This window comes from Bos indicus, chromosome 9 (genome assembly GCF_029378745.1).
Source record: "Bos indicus isolate NIAB-ARS_2022 breed Sahiwal x Tharparkar chromosome 9, NIAB-ARS_B.indTharparkar_mat_pri_1.0, whole genome shotgun sequence".
Lineage (NCBI taxonomy): Eukaryota > Metazoa > Chordata > Mammalia > Artiodactyla > Bovidae > Bos > Bos indicus.
The window spans coordinates 81,449,357-81,471,111 of NC_091768.1; the positions used below are offsets into that span (position 1 = coordinate 81,449,357).

At 39.9% G+C, this 21,755-nt stretch overlaps 2 protein-coding genes across 6 annotated transcripts in view; both read left to right on the plus strand.

Annotated features, from left to right (window-relative positions):
• Nucleotides 1-2,330: 2,330 nt before the first annotated feature.
• LTV1 (LTV1 ribosome biogenesis factor) lies at nt 2,331-18,856 on the plus strand. Its single transcript, XM_019967534.2, has 11 exons — nt 2,331-2,525; nt 3,514-3,645; nt 4,511-4,684; nt 10,110-10,197; nt 13,352-13,493; nt 13,851-14,106; nt 16,229-16,356; nt 17,244-17,383; nt 17,877-17,929; nt 18,118-18,318; nt 18,451-18,856. Exons 1-11 carry the CDS (start codon nt 2,523-2,525, stop codon nt 18,559-18,561), a joined length of 1,428 nt encoding a protein of 475 aa, XP_019823093.2. The 5' UTR covers nt 2,331-2,522; the 3' UTR covers nt 18,562-18,856.
• A 625-nt stretch (nt 18,857-19,481) lies between these two features.
• Nucleotides 19,482-21,755, plus strand: part of ZC2HC1B (zinc finger C2HC-type containing 1B) — a 55,303-nt gene continuing 53,029 nt past the window's right edge. For all 5 annotated transcript variants that reach the window (XM_070796300.1, XM_070796301.1, XM_070796302.1 and 2 more), the window contains exon 1: nt 19,482-19,589. In XM_070796300.1, the coding sequence (XP_070652401.1) occupies nt 19,562-19,589 (28 nt within the window). In that variant the 5' untranslated portion in view covers nt 19,482-19,561. The remainder of the gene's footprint in view (nt 19,590-21,755) is intronic.

Below are 21,755 nucleotides of genomic sequence, written 5' to 3' on the forward strand. Positions count from 1 at the left end.
ATAAGGTAGTAAACAAAACAGATCAAAACAAAACCTTCACTCATGAAGCTTAATTATATTGAATGTGAAGCACATAGGAGTGTTCTGTATTGATAGTATCCCTGTTACAAAGCATTATTCTAACACAAGTTCTATGATCCTAAATTGTCTGTAATTTTCACTGTAATAAAAGTGTAATATTCCATAGAAATTTATAATTGTAATGCTCATATATGTCTAACTCTTTGCGACCCCATGGACTATAGCCTGCCAGGCTCTACTGTCCATGAAATTTTCCAGCCAAGAATACTGGAGTGGGTTGCCATTTCCTCCTTCAAGGGATATTCCTGACCCAGGGATGGAACCCATGTCTCTTGCACCTCCTATATTGGCAGTCAGGTTCTTTACCATTGCACCACCATAGGTAGGATATAAAGACACAATTCAAGGAAAATTAGACTTTGGAAAGACACCAGAAATTGGGAAGAGGAAATACAAATTTGAAGAAAGGCCTGCTGATAAAACTTGACTACACTACCATCCTCTTTTGCCCAGGAAAAGCTCTGAGAGTGGGCCAGCACCCATCTGAAATCTTGTGGTGGTGATGGGTACATATGGTGGTGGTAGTTTAGTTGCTAAGTTGTACCTGACTCTTGTGATCCCATGGACTGTAGTCTGCCAGGCTCCTCTGTTCATAGGATTCTCCAGGCATGAATACTGTAGTGGGTTGCCATTTCTTTCTCCAGGGGATCTTCCCAACCCAGGAATCAAACCCTAGTCTTCTGCATTGCAGGCAGATTCTTTACCTACTGAGCTAAGAGGGAAGCCCTAAGTAGATATGCTTATAGCCTTTGCTTAAACTATGACCAAATGTTTGAGGGATAGCTTGAAAAAGAATAAACATTAGTTTCCACCTCCTAAGCTAAGGTATGCAAACACCAAAGAGATTCTGAATATATTAGTCTGAATGCCTCGACTGTCAACAGAGTTGGGGGGAAGGGTTGTTAACTGGATGTTTGAACACAGTTCATTAAGTGGAAAATAATGACCTGATTAAGCCTAAGTGCTGCCTAGAATAGCAAGGCCCCATTTCATGAGAAATGCTGGACTGGATGAAGCACAAGCTGGACTCAAGATTGCCGGGAGAAAATATCAATAACCTCAGATATGCAGATGACACCACCCTTATGGTAGAAAGTGAAGAGGAACTAAAAAGCCTCTTGATGAAAGTGAAAGAGCAGAGTGAAAAGTTGGCTTAAAGCTCAACATTCAGAAAACTAAAATCATGGCATCTTCTCCCATCACCTCATGGCAAATAGATGGGGAAACAAGGGAAACAGTGAGAGACTTTATTTTTGGGGGCTCCAAAATCACTGCAGATGGTGACTGCAGCCATGAAATTAAAAGATGCTTACTCCTTGGAGGAAAAGTTATGACCAACCTAGACAGCATATTAAAAAGCAGAGACATTACTTTGCAGACAAAGGTCTGTCTAGTCAAAGCTTTGGTTTTTCCAGTAGTCATGTATGGATGTGCGAGTTGGACCATAAAGAAAGCTGAGCACCGAACAACTGATGCTTTGAACTGTGGTATTGGAGAAGACTCTTGAGTGTCCCTTGGACTGCAAGGAGATCCAACCAGTCCATCCTAAAGGAAATCAGTCCTGAATATTCATTGGAAGGACTGATGCTGAAGTTGAAACTTCAATACTTTGGCCACCTGATGTGAAGAACTGACTCATTTGAAAAGACCCTGATGTTGGGAAAGACTGAAGGTGGGAGAAGGGGACGACAGAGGATGAGATGGTTGGATGGCATCACAGACTCAATCGACATGAGTTTGAGTGAGCTCTGGGAGTTGGTGATGGACAGGGAAGCCTGGCGTGCTGCAGTCCATGGGGTCGCAAAGAGTAGGACACGACTGAGCGACTGAACCGAGGATCCTCCGTTGCTAAGGCAACCAGCTCTGCGTCCCACCCAAAAAGGGAACTTGAAACGTCGAGGACCCAGGAGAGTGGCCACCTTTCTTTTGTGCAGTTTATTTGTGTGTTCTGTTTGTCTTGTTTACGGCGAGGAATAGGCAGGAAATACAACTGTCAATGGGGATGCTAGATCCGTGGCTTCTGTTCTGAGCAGAGGGCGATATAAAAGCAAGTTCGCCCATAAACAGCGACCCCTTTTCGCGCCTCATCTCGCACAAGCGCCCACGACTCCCTTCCCCAGATGATTTAATTACGGACAGAAAAGACCCGCCCTCCCGGGAGTGGAAACAGCCCCACCCACCAATAGTTTCTCGCGATCCTTGAGCCGGCGTGAGCTTTAAGTAATTTCCGGTCGTGATCCTTCAGCCTTTCGGCGATTGGTCCGTTTCCATGGCCTGCTGAGTGATTTCCAGCCGGTTCCTGGAGCCGCACGTGTGGAGTGGAGCAAAGACTGGGAGGTGAGCTGATTCTCAGAGGCGTTCGGGAGATCCCCTGTCACCTTCCGTCCGACTAGGAGAGTGCTGTCGTCCCTGTTTGGCGTGAGTGCCGCGCGGCTGCAAGCATGGTAAGTAGGAGTTGGGGCGCCCTGGTTGGCAGAGGCCAGGCTGGGTCCCCTAAGCCAACGGCTTCTGCATCCTGGAACTGGGATGGCACGTCCGAAAGTGAAGGCAGGCGGCTTTTGGCCCACTGTCCCAGTTTGGGTCACCCTCACCACCGCGGGCATAGTTTGCGGTTTAGAGTGGGGCTTCTGCGGCCTAGCGTGCCTGTGGAGTAGACAGAAGAGGATGGCCTACCCTTTACCCTCCTAGAGGCCTAAAAACCTATAACAAGGCACACAGATGCGACACCCAGTGCTCCGTGACGTCAGGCGGAGAGGGGTTTGCTCGTCTCTCCAGACGTCGCAGTGGCAGGTGTCTGCTCATCTGTCTACTCTGGGGAAGAGGAGCTTCTAAGATTGGGCCTACTCAACTGGAATGATCTTTCAGTTTAGAAACTCGAGGTTGTGCAGTGAAACGAGAAGGTAGAACGATGGTGAATCTTGTATTTCAATTTCAGCTGTTGTGTCATGGTATTAATAGTTGGTACAGGAAGTGTTTCTCCTGCTTGTAACTCTTCCTCAGATTTTCCTGTGGTGGTGTGAACCATTCTGGTTCAGACTCAGAGGGACCTTCTCTGAGCCCCCACTTGAAAGTAACTGTTGAGTCGTTACCCATCCCTGTGTTTCCTTTTGCTTGCCTTCACCTGAAACCCGGCTCTCGGTGATTTGCTTGTGGAGAACAGGAATTTTAACTTTCCCATTGCTATATTCCCAGCACCTATAACTAGGTTTGGCACGGAGTACCTCCCAAAAAAGGTTTGTTGAAGGAAGGTAGTTTGTTTTGTTTTGCCTTTTTTTTTTTTTTTTTTTAACATAGTTGATGTTGCCTGCCCTGAAAGTGCAGGTTTTGACAATCTGTTGATCCTTTCCATAACTTATTGAAGATGCCTGTGTGGGATATAAACTATTTTTTGCTGTTGTTCTGATTTATTACTGTGATTCTGTTTCTTTGAAGCCTCACAGGAAGAAAAAGCCCTTTATAGAGAAGAAGAAAGCTGTGTCTTTTCACCTGGTCCACCGGAGCCAAAGAGATCCTTTAGCAGCAGATGAGACTGCACCCCAGAGGGTTCTGTTGCCTACACAGAAGGTAGGTCCTGTTCTATAGCCAGTAAGTTTGTAGGTGGATTGTTGATCGTTTTTAATTATATTAGTCAGCTGCTGTTCTCAGATAACTGATCTTCTGGGAAACAAAATATGTGATTTAATTCTCAGTAAATATGGTCATTTTAACATCATGCATGTTTATTTTGATTGAGAGAATATTTTTATTGGAGATGTTTAAGTGAGCAGTCTTGTAGAGTAATGGAAAATATTCACTAATCCATCAGCAACAATGCTTTATTGGGTTATTTAGGGCACAACCATATGCTCAGTCTTTGCTTTCCATGAGATATTGGCATTTCATAACCACAAACTGTATTTTTGCCTCCTGGTCATCTCATGAAATGTAAAACTCATGAGTTAGGTTTAGAAAATGCAAGGGAGCTTTTAAAAGGTTGATTTGGTAATTATCAGTCAGAGTATACTTGTTAAGTGTGGGTAATGTGGAAGGAAGTATTGGGGAACCCAGGCATATTTAGCTTTGTTGTAAAGCCAATTGGTGTTATGCCTTGAGAAGTTTCTTTGCGTATACATTCAGGAAATTGTACTTACCTTCCAGTGCGCCCTAGTCTTTTAATTCTCCACATGACATGGTAAAATAGTGTGTGTGTGTTTCTTGGCTTGAATTGTTGCACAGAAGTATCTAATGGAAGGAGAAACAGTTTTCATTCCATTTTAATTTTATGTGGCATCCTGTGTTTCCTGAGTTTGTCAAGAAGTCTTTGTCTCATTCCTATCAGCCAGAGTGTTCATGGGTCATCTGCCCCATGTTCTGAAAGCTGTGCTCATTGGAAGGTTCCTGGGTTTTGTCCTTGGAGTAGGTACTATGTCCATTTTGTTTATTGTCCTAGATAAAAGATGAAGAAAGGCGAGCAGAGCAGAGGAAGTATGGAGTGTTCTTTGACGACGACTACGACTACCTGCAGCACCTGAAGGAACCGTCTGGGCCCTCGGAGCTCATTCCCACAAGTCCCTTCGGCGCACCTTACAGGGGAGATGGGAGAGAAGAGCCTTTAGCAACTTCAGTAAGACTCTTTAGCAATTCAAGTGTGAGTGTGTGTGAGGGGCCGTGAGTGAGTAAACCACCACTTTTAAATCAAGGTAACTGTTTGAGGCAAGAAATGGTGTCAGCTAGAGAGCTGAATCTGCCCTCAGTAGTTGCTGCTCATGGGCTCTAAGCACAGGCTTAGCTGATCCCACAGCAGGTGGGATCTTCCAGACCTGGAATCAAACCCATGTCCTCTGCATTGGCAGGCAGATTCTCACCCACTATACTACCAGGGAAGTCCGTCTTTTTAGTTTAGTACTAGTGTATAGTAAATTTTCTTGTTAAACTTTTATATCACTTTTGGCACTTAAAAAAGATGAATATATTGGGTTTATAGACAGAAAGTAGAGATACAAAAAGCATCAATTTCTGCTGCTTCTCTTCTCCAGTCCTGTCATAGTCTAGACTTTTTCCTTGGGGAAGATGTGATCATAAGCTCCTCCAGTCCATACTTCTTGCTTAGTTCAGTTCAGTCGCTCAGTCGTGTCTGACCCTTTGCAACCCCATGAATCGCATCATGCCAGGCCTCCCTGTCCATCACCAACTCCCGGAGTTCACTCAGACTCAAGTCCATCGAGTCAGTGATGCCATCCAGCCATCTCATCCTCTGTCGTCCCCTTCTCCTCCTGCCCCCAATCCCTCCCAGCATCACAGTCTTTTCCAGTGAGTCAACTCTTCGCATGAGGTGGCCAAAGTATTGGAGTTTCAGCTTTAGCATCATTCCCTCCAAAGAAATCCCAGGGCTGATCTCCTTCAGAATGGACTGGTTGGATCTCCTTGCAGTCCAAGGGACTCTCAAGAGTCTTCTCCAACACCACAGTTCAAAAGCATCAATTCTTTGGCACTCAGCCTTCTTCACAGTCCAACTCTCACATCCATACATGACCACAGGAAAAACCATAGCCTTGACTAGATGGACCTTTGCCTGCAAAGTAATGTCTCTGCTTTTGAATATGCTATCTAAGCTGGTCATAACTTTCCTTCTAAGGAATAAGCATCTTTTAATTTCATGGCTGCAGTCACCATCTGCAGTGATTTTGGAGAAAATAAAGTCTCACACTGTTTCCACTGTTTCCCCATCTGTCTGCCATGAAGTGATGGGACCAGATGCCATGATCTTCGTTTTCTGAATGTTGAGCTTTAAGCCAACTTTTTCACTCTCCTCTTTCACTTTCATCAAGAGGCTTTTTAGTTCCTCTTCACTTTCTGCCATAAGCGTGGTGTTATCTGCATATCTAAGGTTATTGATATTTCTTCCAGCAATCTTGATTCCAGCTTGTGCTTCTTCCAGCCCAGCGTTTCTCATGATGTACTCTGCATATACATTAAAGGAGCAGGGTGACAATATACAGCCTTGACGGACTCCTTTTCCTATTTGGAACCAGTCTGTTGTTCCATGTCCAGTTCTAACTGTTGCTTCCTGACCTGCATACAAATTTCTCAAGAGGCCGGTCAGGTGGTCTGGTATTCCCATCTCTTTCAGAATTTTCCACAGTTTCTTGTGATCCACACAGTCAAAGGCTTTGGCATAGTCAATAAAGCAGAAATAGATGTTTTTCTGGAACTCTCTTTCTTTTTCGATGATCCAGCAGATGTTTGCAATTTGATACCTGGTTCTTCTGCCTTTTCTAAAACCAGCTTGAACATCTGGAAGTTCATGGTTCATGTACTGCTAAAGCCTGGCTTGGAGAATTTTGAGCATTACTTTACTAGCGTGTGAGATGAGTGCAATTATGCGGTAGTTTGAGCATTTTTTGGCATTGCCTTTCTTTGGGATTGGAAGGCAAACTGACCTTTTCCAGTCTTGTGGCCACTGCTGAGTTTTCCAAATTTGCTGGCATATTTGCTGGCATAAAGTGAGAGTGCAGCACTTTCACAGCATCATCTTTCAGGATTTGGAATAGCAACTGGAATTCCATCACCTCCACTAGCTTTGTTCGTAATAATGCTTTCTAAGGGCCACTTGACTTCACATTCCAGGATATCTGGCTCTAGGTGAATGATCACACCATCGTGATTATCTGGGTCATGAAGGTCTTTTTTGTACAGTTCTGTGTATTTTTGTGAACTCCTAACATTCTTCTGGCTAAATTGTATTGGCCAGTAAAAGATTGTTTAATTAATTTTGGATAAAAGTAACCACTATCTAATTAACTCTTCTAACAGAATAGGACTATTGAAGGGCACTTCAGTGATATTTATAAGGCTATGTGGATTATGTTGGAAAAACAAGTGCCATTGGTTTTCAGTAGCATGATGCAAAAATATGGATGGGTCCTATGTGTTTCTTACTGTAATGTGTAACAAACAACCAAAGTGAGTAAACCAGGAGTACTGAATATGCCCTAAAAACAGAAAGTAAAGCAGTACAGAAAGGCAGTGAAGAAATTAGTAATGTGTGGTCAGTCCCTGATTTTTTCATGAAGCAAAGTAGGTGTTGTCACAGCAGAGAGCAATTCAGAATCGTTGCAACCAGTAAAAAAGTCACAGGCCTTTATCCAAAATGTAATTACTGTCTAAACTCTATATATATGATTCTTTTCTCCAAAGGTAATTCATTAAGCACAAGGTTATCCTCCTCTTTTTAACCCCCGAGTCCAAGGATAGATAATCACAAAGTGTCTTAAAAGTACATATTTTACCACAGGTTTTAAAAAGTTATTGTAATATGTACCAAAGTGATTAAATTATGCACTTTAAATGGCTGAACTGTAATATGTGAACTATATCTGAGTACATTTTTTAAGAAATAGGATTCTACAGCAGAAAGCCAGACCTTTGCCCATGTTTATGCGCCTGAAAAACTCTTTAGAAGCCCTGACAGCTTACTACGTAGGCACTCGTGCTCTTCAGTGGCTTTCAGCAGGCTGTGTCTGTGAGCCAGTGAGTGTGCGCATCTTGGCTTCCTGCCTGCTCCTTGACCGAGGATGGGACAGTTTTGAGGTCCATGGGCAGAGAACACATTGTGGTGACTCTTACATTATCAACTGTGTAGTTGAAAAGATGAAACTAAAGCTTAGGGACCAGTCAGAAAATATCTGCCAGCCCATGTTGAAGTAGATTGTACGGTGTGCAGAATGAGAGAGTTGACACAGGAAAGTTCCAGAACAGTAATCAAGAAGAGCTTCATGGAGAATGAAGAAACTGAGCTGGCCACTAAAAAGGGTGGAGTCTGTTGAAGAGAGTAGGATCATTCCAGTCAGAAAGAAGGGACATGAGGTAGTATTGTGGGTCATTGTGTCTAGCACATGTGTGCTCCATAAATTACTTTGAATTAGTCCATGATGTAAGGAACTGGACTTGATTTTATGTGGAGGTTCTATTACTGAGTAACAGGAATCTGGACACATAGAGTAGACAAGGAGTTTTAATCTGGCAGTAATAGCCTTTGACTATGTGGATTACAACAAACTGGAAAATTCTGAAAGAGATGGGAATACCAGACCACCTGACCTGCCTCTTGAGAAATCTGTATGCAGGTCAGGAAGCAACAGTTGGAACTGGACATGGAACAACAGACTGGTTCCAGATAGGAAAAGGAGTACGTCAAGGCTGTATATTGTCACCCTGCTCCTTTAACGTATATGCAGAGTACATCATGAGAAATGCTGGGCTGGAAGAAGCACAAGCTGGAATCAGGATTGTTGGAAGAAATATCAATAACCTCAGATATGCAGATGACACCACCCTTATGGCAGAAAACGAAGAACTAAAGACCTGTTGGTGAAAGTGAAAGAGAAGAGTGAAAAAGTTGGCTTAAAATTCAGCATTCAGAAAATGAAGATCATGGCATCTGGTCCCATCACTTCATGGCAGATAGATGGGGAGACGGTAGAAATAGTGACAGACTTTATTTTTGGGGGCTCCAAAATCACTGCAGATGGTGATTGCAGCCATGAAATTTAAAGACGCTTGCTTCTTGGAAGGAAAGTTATGACCAATCTAGACAGCATATTAAAAAGCAGAGACATTGCTTTGCCCACAAAGATCTGACTAGTCAAAGCTATGGCTTTTCCAGTAGTCACGTATTGATGTGAGAGTTGGGCTATAAAGAAAGCTGAGTGCCAAAGAATTGATGTTTTTGAACTGTGGTGTTGGAGAAGACTCTTGAGAGTCCCTTGGACTGCAAGGAGATCCAACCAGTCCATACTAAAGGAAGTCAGTCCTCAATGTTCATTGGAAGGACTGATGCTGAAGCTGAAATTCCAATACTTTGGCCACCTGATGTGAAGAACTGACTCATTTGAAAAGACCCTGATGCTGGGAAAGATTAAAGGTGGGAGAAGGGGATGACAGAGGATGAGATGGTTGGATGGCATCACCAATGCAATGGACATGAGTTTGAATAAACTCGGGGAGTTGGTGATGGACAGGGAAGCCTGGCATGCTGCAGTTCATGGTGTCTCAAAGAGTCGGACATGACTGAACTGAATAAAAGATTGGACTAGATGTAGATTAAGCAACATCTAACTGTCATCTGTGCCCTGGTTAGCCATGAGTAAGATGGTGCCCAGAAAATAGATATGAAGTAACTGTATGCAGAAGTTCAAAACAATGAGTGGATAACAGTGATTTATGATCTTCCTAGGATTTAAGCAACCAATTCAGAGAAAAGTTGTGCCAATACCAGAGATGAGGACGTTACCTCTGGTTTAGGTAGGAAAAGACTAATTTTGTTTTGAAATTTGAAGAGTGGAGTTGTGAGACCAGGATTGAATCCTCCAAACCTCACTTAACTAGTCTCAGGCAGTCATGCCATTTAACCTTTCTTAGCTTGTGTTTGACTAAAACATGCTGACAACTCATGGAGTCGATAGGATTAAGTGAAGTGATATACTAGATTAAGTTTTGTGAAGTATTACAGAGAAGTTGCTTTTGACATGATGGGGATATACATGTTCAAAATTGGTAACTGGAGTATAAGTGAGACAATGCAGAATATGGTTGTGTTAGTAGAACTGCCGTAACAAATTACCACATATTACCACTGGGTGGCTTAAAACAACGGGGATGTGTTCTGTCACAAGAAGTCCGAAAGCAAGCTTTTGGAAGGTTGTTCCTTTTCGGGGCCTCAGGAAGAATCTTTTTATGCCTGTCTCCTAATTTCTGGTAGTTGCCAGCAATCCTTAGTTTTCTGTTGCCTGTAGGCATAGCACTCCAGTCTTCCTCCATCTTCATATGCCTTTCTCCCTGTGTGTCTTATTGTCTTTGCGTGGCCTCCTTATAAGGACACACCATCATCCAGTATCATCTCATGTCAACTCATTACATCTATGAGGAACCTGTTTCCAACCAGGTCACTTTCTGAACTGGATGGACGTGAATTCGGGGGGCACTTCAACTCTTAGTAGTTCAAAAGTATTTCTAAATAAATCTAACCATTGCATAATTTATTTTTCAAGACCAGTGGAATTAAGTTGCCTTCCTCAGTGTTTGCATCAGAGTTTGAGGAAGATGTTGGATTGTTAAATAAAGCAGCTCCTGTTTCAGGTATGTATAATTTTAACTTCAGGTGGACAGAGCTGTATTTTACAAAAAGCAACATATAGTAACGATACAAAGTTTTTCTGTACCTGATTAAGTGTTGGAACAATTGAGATGTGTTTGAATTCAGATTAGAGATCATTAAATTAGGAAGGGTAACAGTGATCAGTGTCTCTTTATTGTCATCAAATTCTTAATCTTTAAAGTTCCTATTTGGAGAGAAAAGTGGGAAGATTATTTTTGGTGATCTAGTAGGGGAATTTTAGCCTTGACCTAACCTCTCACAAAGGAAACAGTGGTAACTCAGGTAGCCTTACATTCGTGTGGTGCAGTCATGAGAATACTTAATCTGTGTGCTTTCAGAATTTCTCCCAAGAGTGTAGAGAAGTATTTCATAGAAGTCCATTGTACTGTCTATTCTAGATACACCAAAAATTAATCATGTTTGGGTTCTTTTTTGCAGTACCAGGACTAAAATGAACAAACAGAAGTCAACAGATGTGGTGTTTGATATTTCCTACTAAACTGCCTTAATTATTGACCAACACTTGCCATGTGTCATTCATTCATTTAATCCATTCTGCAAATTTTTTAGTTGCACTATGACCGAGTTTGGGTTAAATCAGAAAAAAACATTGTCTCTGACCTCTTAATTATCATCAGGTGGGAAAGATAGACAAAGAATGGGAAATTTCAATCATAGTACAAATGAATGAATTGTTGTGAAGCCCCAAAGATGTCGTGGTTGATGTCTTAGAACTTAAGTAGGTAGATGGGATAGGGTGGGGAAGAGAGGATATTCCAAGAAAAAGCATAAATATAGGAATCTGCACACCTTTTATCTGTAGTAGGCCTGGAATGAAGGGTAAGGGTTAATGTAAAACAAGGCTGGAAGTCAGGTAATGGCCACTCTGTGAAGGGTGTTGAAAGCCATGTCAGTTTATAGGTTTGAACTTGGAAGTGTTTCTAGGACTCTTAATATTTTTACATATAGAAGAACACAGCTAAAGAAACAGGTTGGGATTTGATAAAATCTCATAGTCTGGAAAGACAAAGAGTCTGAAAAGACAGGAGTTTCACAGGCTACAGATATTTGTTAGGTTGGTGCAAAAGTAATTGTGATTTGCATTATTGAACTTTGCCCTTTGATATGGGAATCCATTCTTTAGCAAAAGTGGTTATGTTATACATCATTTTAATGTGCATTTCCTGCTTTATGTGTTTTTATACTAATGACTTATTACTTGCTGTTCATTTCATGTTTATTTTAGACTGTAGAAATGATGTTTGACAAAAAGCAAATTTGAGCGATTTTTTTTTTTATTGGAGTTCAAAAGTGGGTCATGGTCATAAAGCAGTGGAGACAATTCACAACATCAGCAACTCATTAGGCCCAGGAACTGCTAAGCAACTTACAGTGCAGTAGTAGTTCAAGAAGTTTTGCAAAGGAGATGAGAGCATTGAAGATGAGGGAGCATAGTGGCTGATGAGAGGAAGTTGATAGTGGCCAACTGAGAGCAGCCATCAAAGCTGATCCTCTTACAGCTACACAAGAAGTTGCCAAGAACTCGGTGTTGACCATTCTACTGTCATTCGACATTTGAAGCAAATTGGAAAGGTGAAAAAGCTTGATAAGTGGGTGCCTTGTGAGCTGACTGAAACTCAAAAAAATCGTTTTGAAGTGTCTTTTATTGTGTGCAGCAGTGAACCATTTCTTGATCAGATTGTGACATACAGTGAAAAAGTGGATTTGATACAGCAGCTGGGGATGATCAGCTCTGTGGTTGAATGGAGAAGAAGCTCCAAAGCACTTCCCAAAGTAAAACTTGCACCCAAAAAAAGGTCATGATCACTGGTGGTCTGCTGCTGGCCTGATCCATTGCAGCTTTCTGAATCTCAGCAAAACCATTACAGCTGAGAAGTACGCTCAACAAATCAATGAGATACACCAAAAACTACAAAGCCTGCAGCCAGTATTGGTCACAGAATGGGCCTAGTTCTCCACAGCAACACTTGATCACACGTCACACAATCAACACTTCAGAAGCTGAATGAATTGGGCTACAAAGTTGTACTTCATATGCCACATTCGCTTGACTTCTCGCCAACTGACTACCACTTCTTCAAGCGTTTCAACAACTTTGCAGGGAAAATACTTCCACAACCAATAGGATGTAGAAAATGCTTTCAGAGACATTATTTTGGCAACAAAGGTCTGTCTAGTCAAGGCTATGGTTTTTCCTGTGGTCATGTATGGATGTGAGAGTTGGACTGTGAAGAAGGCTGAGCGCCAAAGAATTGATGCTTTTGAACTGTGGTGTTGGAGAAGACTTTTGAGAGTCCCTTGGACTGCAAGGAGATCCAACCAATCCATTCTGAAGGACATCAGCCCTGGAAATTCTTTGGAGGGAATGATGCTAAAGCTGAAACTCCAATACTTTGGCCATCTCATGCGAATAGTTGACTCATTGGAAAAGACTCTGTTGCTGGGAGGGATTGGGGGCAGGAGGAGAAGGGGACGACAGAGGATGAGATGGCTGGATGGCATCACTGACTCGATGGACGTGAGTCTGAGTGAACTCCGGGAGTTGGTGATGGACAGGGAGGCCTGGCATGCTTCGATTTATGGGGTTGCAAAGAATCGGACACGACTCAGCCACTGAACTGAACTGAAGAGTTCATTGAATCCTGAATCATGGATTTTTACAGTATAGAAATAAGCTTATTTCTCGTTAGCAAAAATGTGTTGATTATAATGGTTCCTATTAATAAAGATGTGTTTGAGCCTAGTTATAATGATTTAAAATTCACAGTCCAAAACCACAATTACTTTTGTACCAGCCTAATAATTTGTTTCTTCTAACAGGTGAATTTAAAGCCCAATTTTTTCCTGCGGGTAAAAGCTTTGAATTTTTCTAAATAGACACAGCTTAATATTTTAGATCTGTGTTTTACCCAGTGGGTATTCGAACCAGAGGGACTTTTTCTTTTTTAAATTTTCTTGCAGTTATGTTTTTATTCCTGAACTTTTAAAAATTTTAATCACTGTTTTATCCTCAGTATATAGAGTCAGGCATGTAATAGCTGCCGAATTATATTAGTTAAGTGAATGAATCATGCTTTCTTGGGAATTACTGCTCAATTTTTGTTTTCCTTCTAGGACCTCGGTTAGATTTTGATCCTGACATTGTTGCAGCTCTTGATGATGATTTTGATTTTGATAATCCGGATAATTTACTTGAAGATGATTTCATTCTTCAGGCCAATAAGCCAACAGAAGAGGAAGAGGGAATGGAGATACAGTATGTGTGGTTTGTTTTGAAGCAGGAATGCCCTGACTGTTGCTTCCATAGGTCTATAACCATTAGTTACAGCTGGAAGAGACCTTTGAGAGCATTTGGTCTGAGTCTTCTCATTTTAGGATAGAAAATGTAAGACTTGAGGTCCCTACAAGCCATCAATAGATGGGGCTAAAGTCCAAGTCGCTTGATTGCTAGTTCATTACTTTTCCAAGCAAATCATACAGGTCAAGCAGCACAGCTGTTCTTGCCTAAACAAGGATCCTGCCTGAAATACCCTCAAATTTTACTTGTGTAAAGTCATTTGGTTCTGTTGTTTTTCAAGTTGTTTTGACAGTTAATTTATGGCTCTGACTTTAGGAAATCTGAGGCTGAAGATGACAGTGAGTGGGAAGATGTGGATGATGAGAAGGAAGGAGGTAGTGATGATGATAGATATGACCGTGCAGGCTCATCAGATGAGGATATGTCTGCCCCTGGAAAACCTCTTGGGGCTATAGAAAATCACTTCTTCTGGGAAGAGGAAACAAAAAGTCGCTTTACTGAGTATTCCTTGACGTCCTCAGTCATGAGGAGGAATGAACAGCTGACCCTACATGATGAGAGGTTTGAAAAGGTAAGGTTTCCAAATGGGGAGCCTTTTAACACCAATTCCTAGTACGCATTATGACATTGGAACCCAAAGCTAGAATTTTCAGTGTCAGACTGTGTCTTTTAATAACAGATCATAAAATGGCCCCAGTTTTCATTCTGGAAAGAATGTGTTTAAGTCAGAAAGTGACTGATCAAACCTCCTGACATTCCTCGTAGAATCTGATAATTTGATTTTGAACCTCTCTGATCCTAATCTCTAAGAGTATGCTATCTTCAAGCATTGGCCTGGGCATAAACAAAATTCCATTTTCCCTTTTCTTTTTTTTTTGAGTGTTTTTCTTACTGTTATATCCCAAGACCTAATACGGTATCTGGCATATGTCAGGAATTCAGACTGTTAAGTAAATGATGAATAAATTCCTTCAAGAAATACCTAAGATAAAGGTTTTAACTTTGCCTTTTCAGCGAGTATTCATTTCCCTCTTTTCTCCAAGAACTAGGCAAACTGTTACTAATAACCTCACTTTTCAGGAGTTACATCACCCCTTGCTTAATTCTTTCACAAAGCCTGACAGTGTTTACAGCATTTGAATAATACAGTAAACATCATCTAAACAAAGAGTGAAATTTGTGCATTAACACCGTTTATTTACACAGTCTATTAGCTTGCATAATCAGTGACTATGGAAGTATCTGAAATATTCTGAGGTAAAGATTTCTGCCTAGGATTTGTTCAAGCTGAACAGAATAACCTCCTTTCATTTTAAAAATTAAATGGATGTACAATGTTATATAAATAACAGGTGTATAGTATAGTGATTCACAATTTTAAAGATTATATTCCATTTATATTTATTATAAAATATTTATAGTTGTAAAATATTTGCTGTATTCTCCCATATTGTACAGTATGTCCTTATTTTATACCTAATAGTTTATGCATCTTAATCTGCCCCTATTTTCCCCTTGTCCTTTCCCTCTCCACTGGTAACCACTAGTTTGTACTCCGTATTGAGTCTTTTTTGTATTCACTAGTTGATTGCATTTTCTTAGGTTCTGCATATAAGCAATATCATACAGTATTTGTCTTTCACTTAGCATAATACCCTTCAAGTCCGTCCATGTTGATGCAAATGGCAAAATTTCATTCTTTTTTATGTCTGAGTAGTATTCTTGTGTGTGTGTGTTTATACATGTGTATACACATACCGCATCTTTATTCATCTGTTGATGGGTGCTTCAGATCAGATCAGTTGCTCAGTTGTGTCCGACTCTTTGCGACCCCATGAATCGCAGCATGCCAGGCCTCCCTGTCCATCACCAACTCCTGGAGTTCACTCATTAGGTTCCTTCTATGCCTTAGCTATTATAAATAGTGCTTCTGTGAACATTGGGATACACACATCTTTCCAAGTTAGTGTTTTTGTTTCTTTCAAATATATACCCTGAGGTGGAATTGCTGGGTCATAATGGTAATTCTATTTTAGTTTTTTGAGAAGCTTCCATAGTGTTTTCTACATTGGCTACGCCTATTTGCATTCCTATCAACAGTGTACAAGGATTCCCTTTTCTCCACATCCTCACCAGTATTTGTTATTTTTATTGTTTCTGATAGCCATTCAAACAGGTATGAGGTGATACCACATTGTGGTTTTGGTTTGCATTTCCCTGCTAATTGGCAGTTTTGAACATCTTTTATGGCCTGTTGACCATCTGCATTTCCTCTTTGGAATAATGTCTGTTTATGTCTTCTTCCCATTTTTAATCAGATTATTTGGGCTTTTTTTTTGTTTGTTTTGATGTTGAGTTTATGAACTGTTTATGTATATTGTGTATTAACCTCTTAACGATCTTAACATTTGCAAATATTTTCTCCCATTGTGTAGGCGTTTTCTCTTATATCAGTGGTCATTTTCATGTTAAATGAAAGCCTATTTTCAGTCTTGATGTCAGTTTTAGAATGCTGAGTAGAATGTCTTCCACATCGTATTATTATGGTGCTAAATCTCTCCTAATACTTTATTAGTAGTTGTGATCTCATGGTAGGACTTAAATGTTGTACAGGAGTAAAATGTAAAATTAACATTTAAATGCCATAGTCTTCACATTCACTTTTCATGTTATGTTTTCTCTTTACATTCAAGTTTTATGAGCAATATGATGATGATGAAATTGGAGCTCTGGATAATGCTGAACTGGAAGGTTCCATTCAAGTAGACAGTAATCGCTTAGAGGAAGTTTTGAATGACTACTATAAAGAGAAGGCAGAGAAGTATGGTGACTTTTATTTGACTTCTTGCTTGTTTTCATTTTCAAATAGTCTGTAATTGCACAGCAGAATCTCAAAAACTACTCAGTCAGAATCCATATTTTGAAAATAATACATTTTCCCTAACCTTTTGCTCATATTTTGCTATTAAGAGTCCCGAAGCTGAATATAACAGTAAGTGGAAACACTGAGAGCCACTTTCTGTAGCTTTGACCTGAGAGTCGTGATGGAATCACAGGGTTAAAGTACAAGGTCACATGCACTTGGAGGATATGGTGCTTCTAGCCTCTTCGGCTGAAGACTCATTCTGACTTCTCAGTATATATACTCTTCATCTTCATGAAAAGGTGTTCTGAGAAGTAGATCAGAGTTTGTCTCTTCAACCTGATTAGCGTAACTTTGTAGCCGAACGTTTGGTAAATCATCATCCACATCAAGGTGATTTCTCTGAGAGAAACTAATGAGGTGTTTACATCTGCTCAAAAGATCTGTGTTGCCTGATGACTATCATAGGTAGATCCCAGTGCAGGACAAGGGTTACATTTTTTGAGTTATTTAAATACTTTCATGAGACAGATGGGCTAATGCTTTTCAAGGCTTTAAAAAAGATAATGTTATATAGGAAAACTTCGATCTTGTTTAATGTGCTAAAACTGTGTAAAGATACAGATAGGTTTTTCCTTCCTGTCAGCAGAATGGCAGGGGAAATGCAAGGCTGGATAGAGCTAATTGTGACAGTAAGTAACAGATGGGGCAAATGAGTGTGTGAATTTGAAAAAAGGCTGTTGTTTCCTTAGCTCTTTAGTGCAATTTCAGTAACATATAGTGTAATAATAAGTGGTATTTTTTTCCCCCTCCTCTATCTTCATTTTGGAAAACTCAACCAAAAGTTGTGTAAAACTGAATACTCTTGAACCCTTCGAGGATCAGGACCTGCCAGTGAATGAGCTAGATGGGTCTGAGGAGGAAGAGACTGTTACTGTAGTGCTTGAAGAAGCCAAAGAAAAGTGGGATTGTGAATCTATTTGTAGTAAGTATCTTAAGTATCCGTTTTACTGCTGAAAGTATGGTAGTAATTTTAAAGTATTGAGTACATTGATTTTTTGGAAAAGTACATATTTTGGGAAAATATTTCAGTTTGTTTTTATTCAGTCACTAAGTGGTGTCCGACTCTTTGTAACCCCATGGAACTGCAGCATACCAGGTTTCCCTGAACCCTCACTATCTCCCTCAGTTTGCTCAAACTCCTGTCCTCAGTGTTTCCCAGCATCAGGGTCTTTTCTAGTGAATCAGCTCTTCACATCAGGTGGCCAAAGATTTGGAGCTTCAGCGTCAGTCCTTTCAGTGACTATTCATTTCAGTTACTTAGTTGTAAATTGAAGTATTTAAAAATATAGCAGACACCATTGTTATTTTGAACTGTGAAAACACTAAAGAATATAGGAGGAACTCGGTGATGTTTTTGCTGAACTGAAAGTGAACTTGTTAATACATGATTTTTGTGTGTTTGTGTTTTTTTTAAGGTACATACTCAAATGTATATAACCATCCACAGCTTATCAAATATCAACCAAAGGTAAGGCATCGTGTTCTGAGCTGTTTGAAGTGTGCAGTGTAGGAAATGGAGCGTACAGATTATTTTCGCAGGGCTTTACCTCTTTGTGGCTTTCAGTGCCATTATGAAAAGCAACAAAATGTGCCATTAGTGAGCTGTTTTTTAGTAGGAGTGGAAAATAACCCAATTTCATTTTATCTTTCTTGCAGCCCAAACAAATCCGACTGTCTTCTAAAACAGGAATACCTCTCAATGTCTTACCTAAGAAAGGACTCACAGCAAAGCAAGTTGAACGAATGCAGATGATTAATAACAGTGATCTCCCTAAGACGTCAACCCAGCCACGTCTTAAAAGGGAAAGCAAAGAGGACAAAAGAGCACGAAAGCGAGCTATCAAAGAAGAGCGCAAGGTAAAATAGTCTCTCAGATGTGAGAACTAGAAAGAGCTGGGGCGGGGCAGGTATGGTCATGGGAAGTTTCTTTTGTAAAGTTAGTCTACATCAGCGTGAAGATTTTCATAACATGAACATTTTCTTGCACAGGAACGGAGAGTGGAGAAGAAAGCTAACAAATTAGCCTTCAAACTGGAGAAAAGAAGGCAGGAAAAAGAGCTGCTGAACTTGAAGAAGAATGTTGAGGGTCTAAAGCTATGATAGTGGAACATTTAAGATAAGGTGCTTTCCCCATTAGGGACTTCTCGTTACGTTAAAAAATAAACGAGGATCTTCAAAGAGAGAAAACTATTCAGTCTGCCATTTTTATTGGCAGGTATTTTTTAAAAAACAGTATGGTATTTGTATTTATATCATCAAGTTTTCTCTGCCAACTGTCTTGTAAATATTGTAATATTTTAGAATTTAATATTATGGGCTTAAATTTGCTTAAATAAATGACAATGGACATGAAATGTTTGGATAAATTAAAGGAAAAATGTTTTCATAACTTAAATGGAATTGATTTATTCTTCATTTATTTGTACAGTTGTCCCAGTTGCCTTTTGCAGATGTTCTCAAATATTTCTTTGAAAGCTTTCCACTCCTTTTCAGGACTTAAGTGGTTTGATTTCCTGTATGTTGAAAAATAACCCAGTTAAAAATTCAAATTTGAAACAAAAGTGGCAAGAAGAGCTTCCCTGAGAAGGTTCCACTGGTTGGAAGCTAAATTTCCCATTGCTGTATTCAAAGGGTTATTTCAAAAGGGTGGTAAAACAATATCAGGGTCACTGGGACTCAATTACTGGCTGACTTGTTTTTGGAATTTAGGAACAGTGAAGACAGGAAACAGAAGAAATAATCAAGAAAACTTCCTTGGCTTCAGTGAGTACCTGGCTCAAAATCAGAAATATTTACTTAAGTTCAAACTAGAGAGCTTGTCTTTTCAGTGTTATTTAATGCTTGGAACTATTCATACTGATTAAAATACATAGTTGAAAAAACTCCCTGTCTTTTGGTGAGATTTTTTTAACTTTTTCAAGGCTCAAGCAATGACACCATCACAATTGTTAATTATTTGGTAAGCTGTGACTTTGTTGCAACAGACAAGTTGTTACTGATCCTTGTTCATGTGTCTGTGACTAATGCTTTGTTATCTGGACTGTTCTGAAAAAAAAAAAAACAAGAAATCTGGACACTGTTGGTCTGAGCAGGGTACAGAATGGCTGGGGCACAACCATTCTTAGCAGGTGAGCTATATTTGATATCTAAATTATTAGGAAGTGCCTTCATCTATAATTTGACTGTGGCTTTTCCTAAGCTGATAGGTGTTATCTTTCTCTGTATGTTATGTATTCTAAATCTTAAGTAGTTACTGTAGAATTTAAAAAGAGTTGTGGAAAACAGTAACATTAGGTGCTCTACTGACATTGATACAAAAAGTTTGGCTGAAGAGCTTGTTGTTACAGAAGTAGAAAACTGGAGAGCACGAATTTAAATACCAACCTGTGGAAGCAAAAGGCCAGATGATGATTTATATTTGTATTTGTATTAGGAATGTACTAAATCCTAAAGAGATGACCATATATTTTGGTAGCTATCTCATTGGAAGGTTTTTTAAACCACAAGAATCTTAACAAGATGTGGAATGTTACTTCTAATTTTACCAGGCCTGACTCAAATGGTTTAAGTCAACATGTTATATATTTTGCAGTTAGGAGAATGGGACTAAAAGCCACTAGTTTTCGTGAGAAACATTGTGATTTTAGCAGATTATCCTCCAAATATAAAGATCTTGATTTTAATCAGGAAAAACGTTCTTAACATAAGTTCATAACTTTTTGGAATATTTATGATGTGAGTCATGTATAAACAATGGTTGGAAACTTCAGCTCTATGTTTAAATGTATGGTGTCCTAAGTAATAAGGGAGTTTTACCTTCAAGGACAGCATTGTCCAAGGAGGCAGGGTGTGTGCAAGAAAATATGACCAGCGATGTCAAGTCACTGCGATAAGTATCACTTGAAATGAGAATCTTGGTACTTGCTGTTCCCTCTGAAGTGCCCTTAACTGTAAATAAATCTTCCTTAAGGGTGATGCTCAGTTGTCACCTACCCTATAAACTTTTCCCTGACCATGTTTTTCAAAATAGCTCAGACCTTTCTCTGCATTCTTTATGTTCCTTTCTTTCTTTATGTTCTCTAACATCTTTTGGCATCTGAGATGTATCTTTTCAGTCTCTCACTAGAGCACACTGAGGGCAGAGTATTTTTCTTTACATAGTTATCCCGAGTGGCTATTTGGACAGATCTTTCAGAAAAGAATTGCTTAAACTTAAAAGGGCCTAGATTCAGTCTTAGCCAAAAAGAGGGCCTCAGGCATCCAAATAGTGGGCAAAAATTACTTAAGAATATGCCTGCTGTATCTTAAGGACCTATTTTGTTTAAACACTGTTAGTAATTGGGGTAAAGTCACTTTTTTGGATACTTTAGGACTTATTTTACAAGTCAGAGTATCGAGAGCTGTTATAATTTATGCTACCTGTGATGTATCCACAGCTCCTTTGTGATGTCATCAGATCACTTTAGGTGAAGTACAGAACTTTATAAAGATTGTCAGTAACTTTGAATTGTCAATACTTTTATGTTCCTTCTCGTGTGTTGCCATTAGTATATTTTATTCAGCTTACTTGTTCCAGTTAAAGGTCAGAAGAAGGTAAAAATTCTAATGGCCTTGATTTTTACTTGTAAGACTTATAGGAGAATGTATAATAAACATTCCAGTTATTCAAGTTAAGTAGAACAAGTTATTCAGGTTAAGAAATAGAACACAGAAACCACCTGTGTGTTTTTATTCAATTTATTCTTCCCTTTGGTAACTCTTACAAACCACCTAGACTCTTAAATTAATCACCATCTGCATGGTATCCCTATGAACACAATATCTTGTTTAGCTTTGAACAACTGAGAAGCACAAGTCTAGCTCAGTGACTCTTTGATCAAGGCATCCTTGAGAAGATAGCTGAGTAGCCTGAGTCTTCAGCTCCTAGAGTTTTAAGGAACCCCATGTGCAGATGTCTGAACTGGGTGATGAGTGAGTCCTGGGAACACAAGTCACCACAGTTGGAGCATCCTGGATCTCCTGCCAAAATAGGCTTAGGGGTTATCTGCTTAGCCGTTTTGTGTTTTCTGCTTCTCTACTTAGCATGACCTCTCTCCGTCTCTGAAGAGATGAGTGCAGAGCCTTCCTGTGGAGTGAGATGAGTCTCCTCAGCTGATCTAGACATCAGTATGCAGAGTAAGCAGGCACTTTTCTGGGATTTGGTCAAGTAAACCAAGTACAGAACAGAATGAGAGCCAAAGAAACATAGGAAATAGAACCCTTAGATTACAGAGGCTGTGAATATCTCGGTTCTG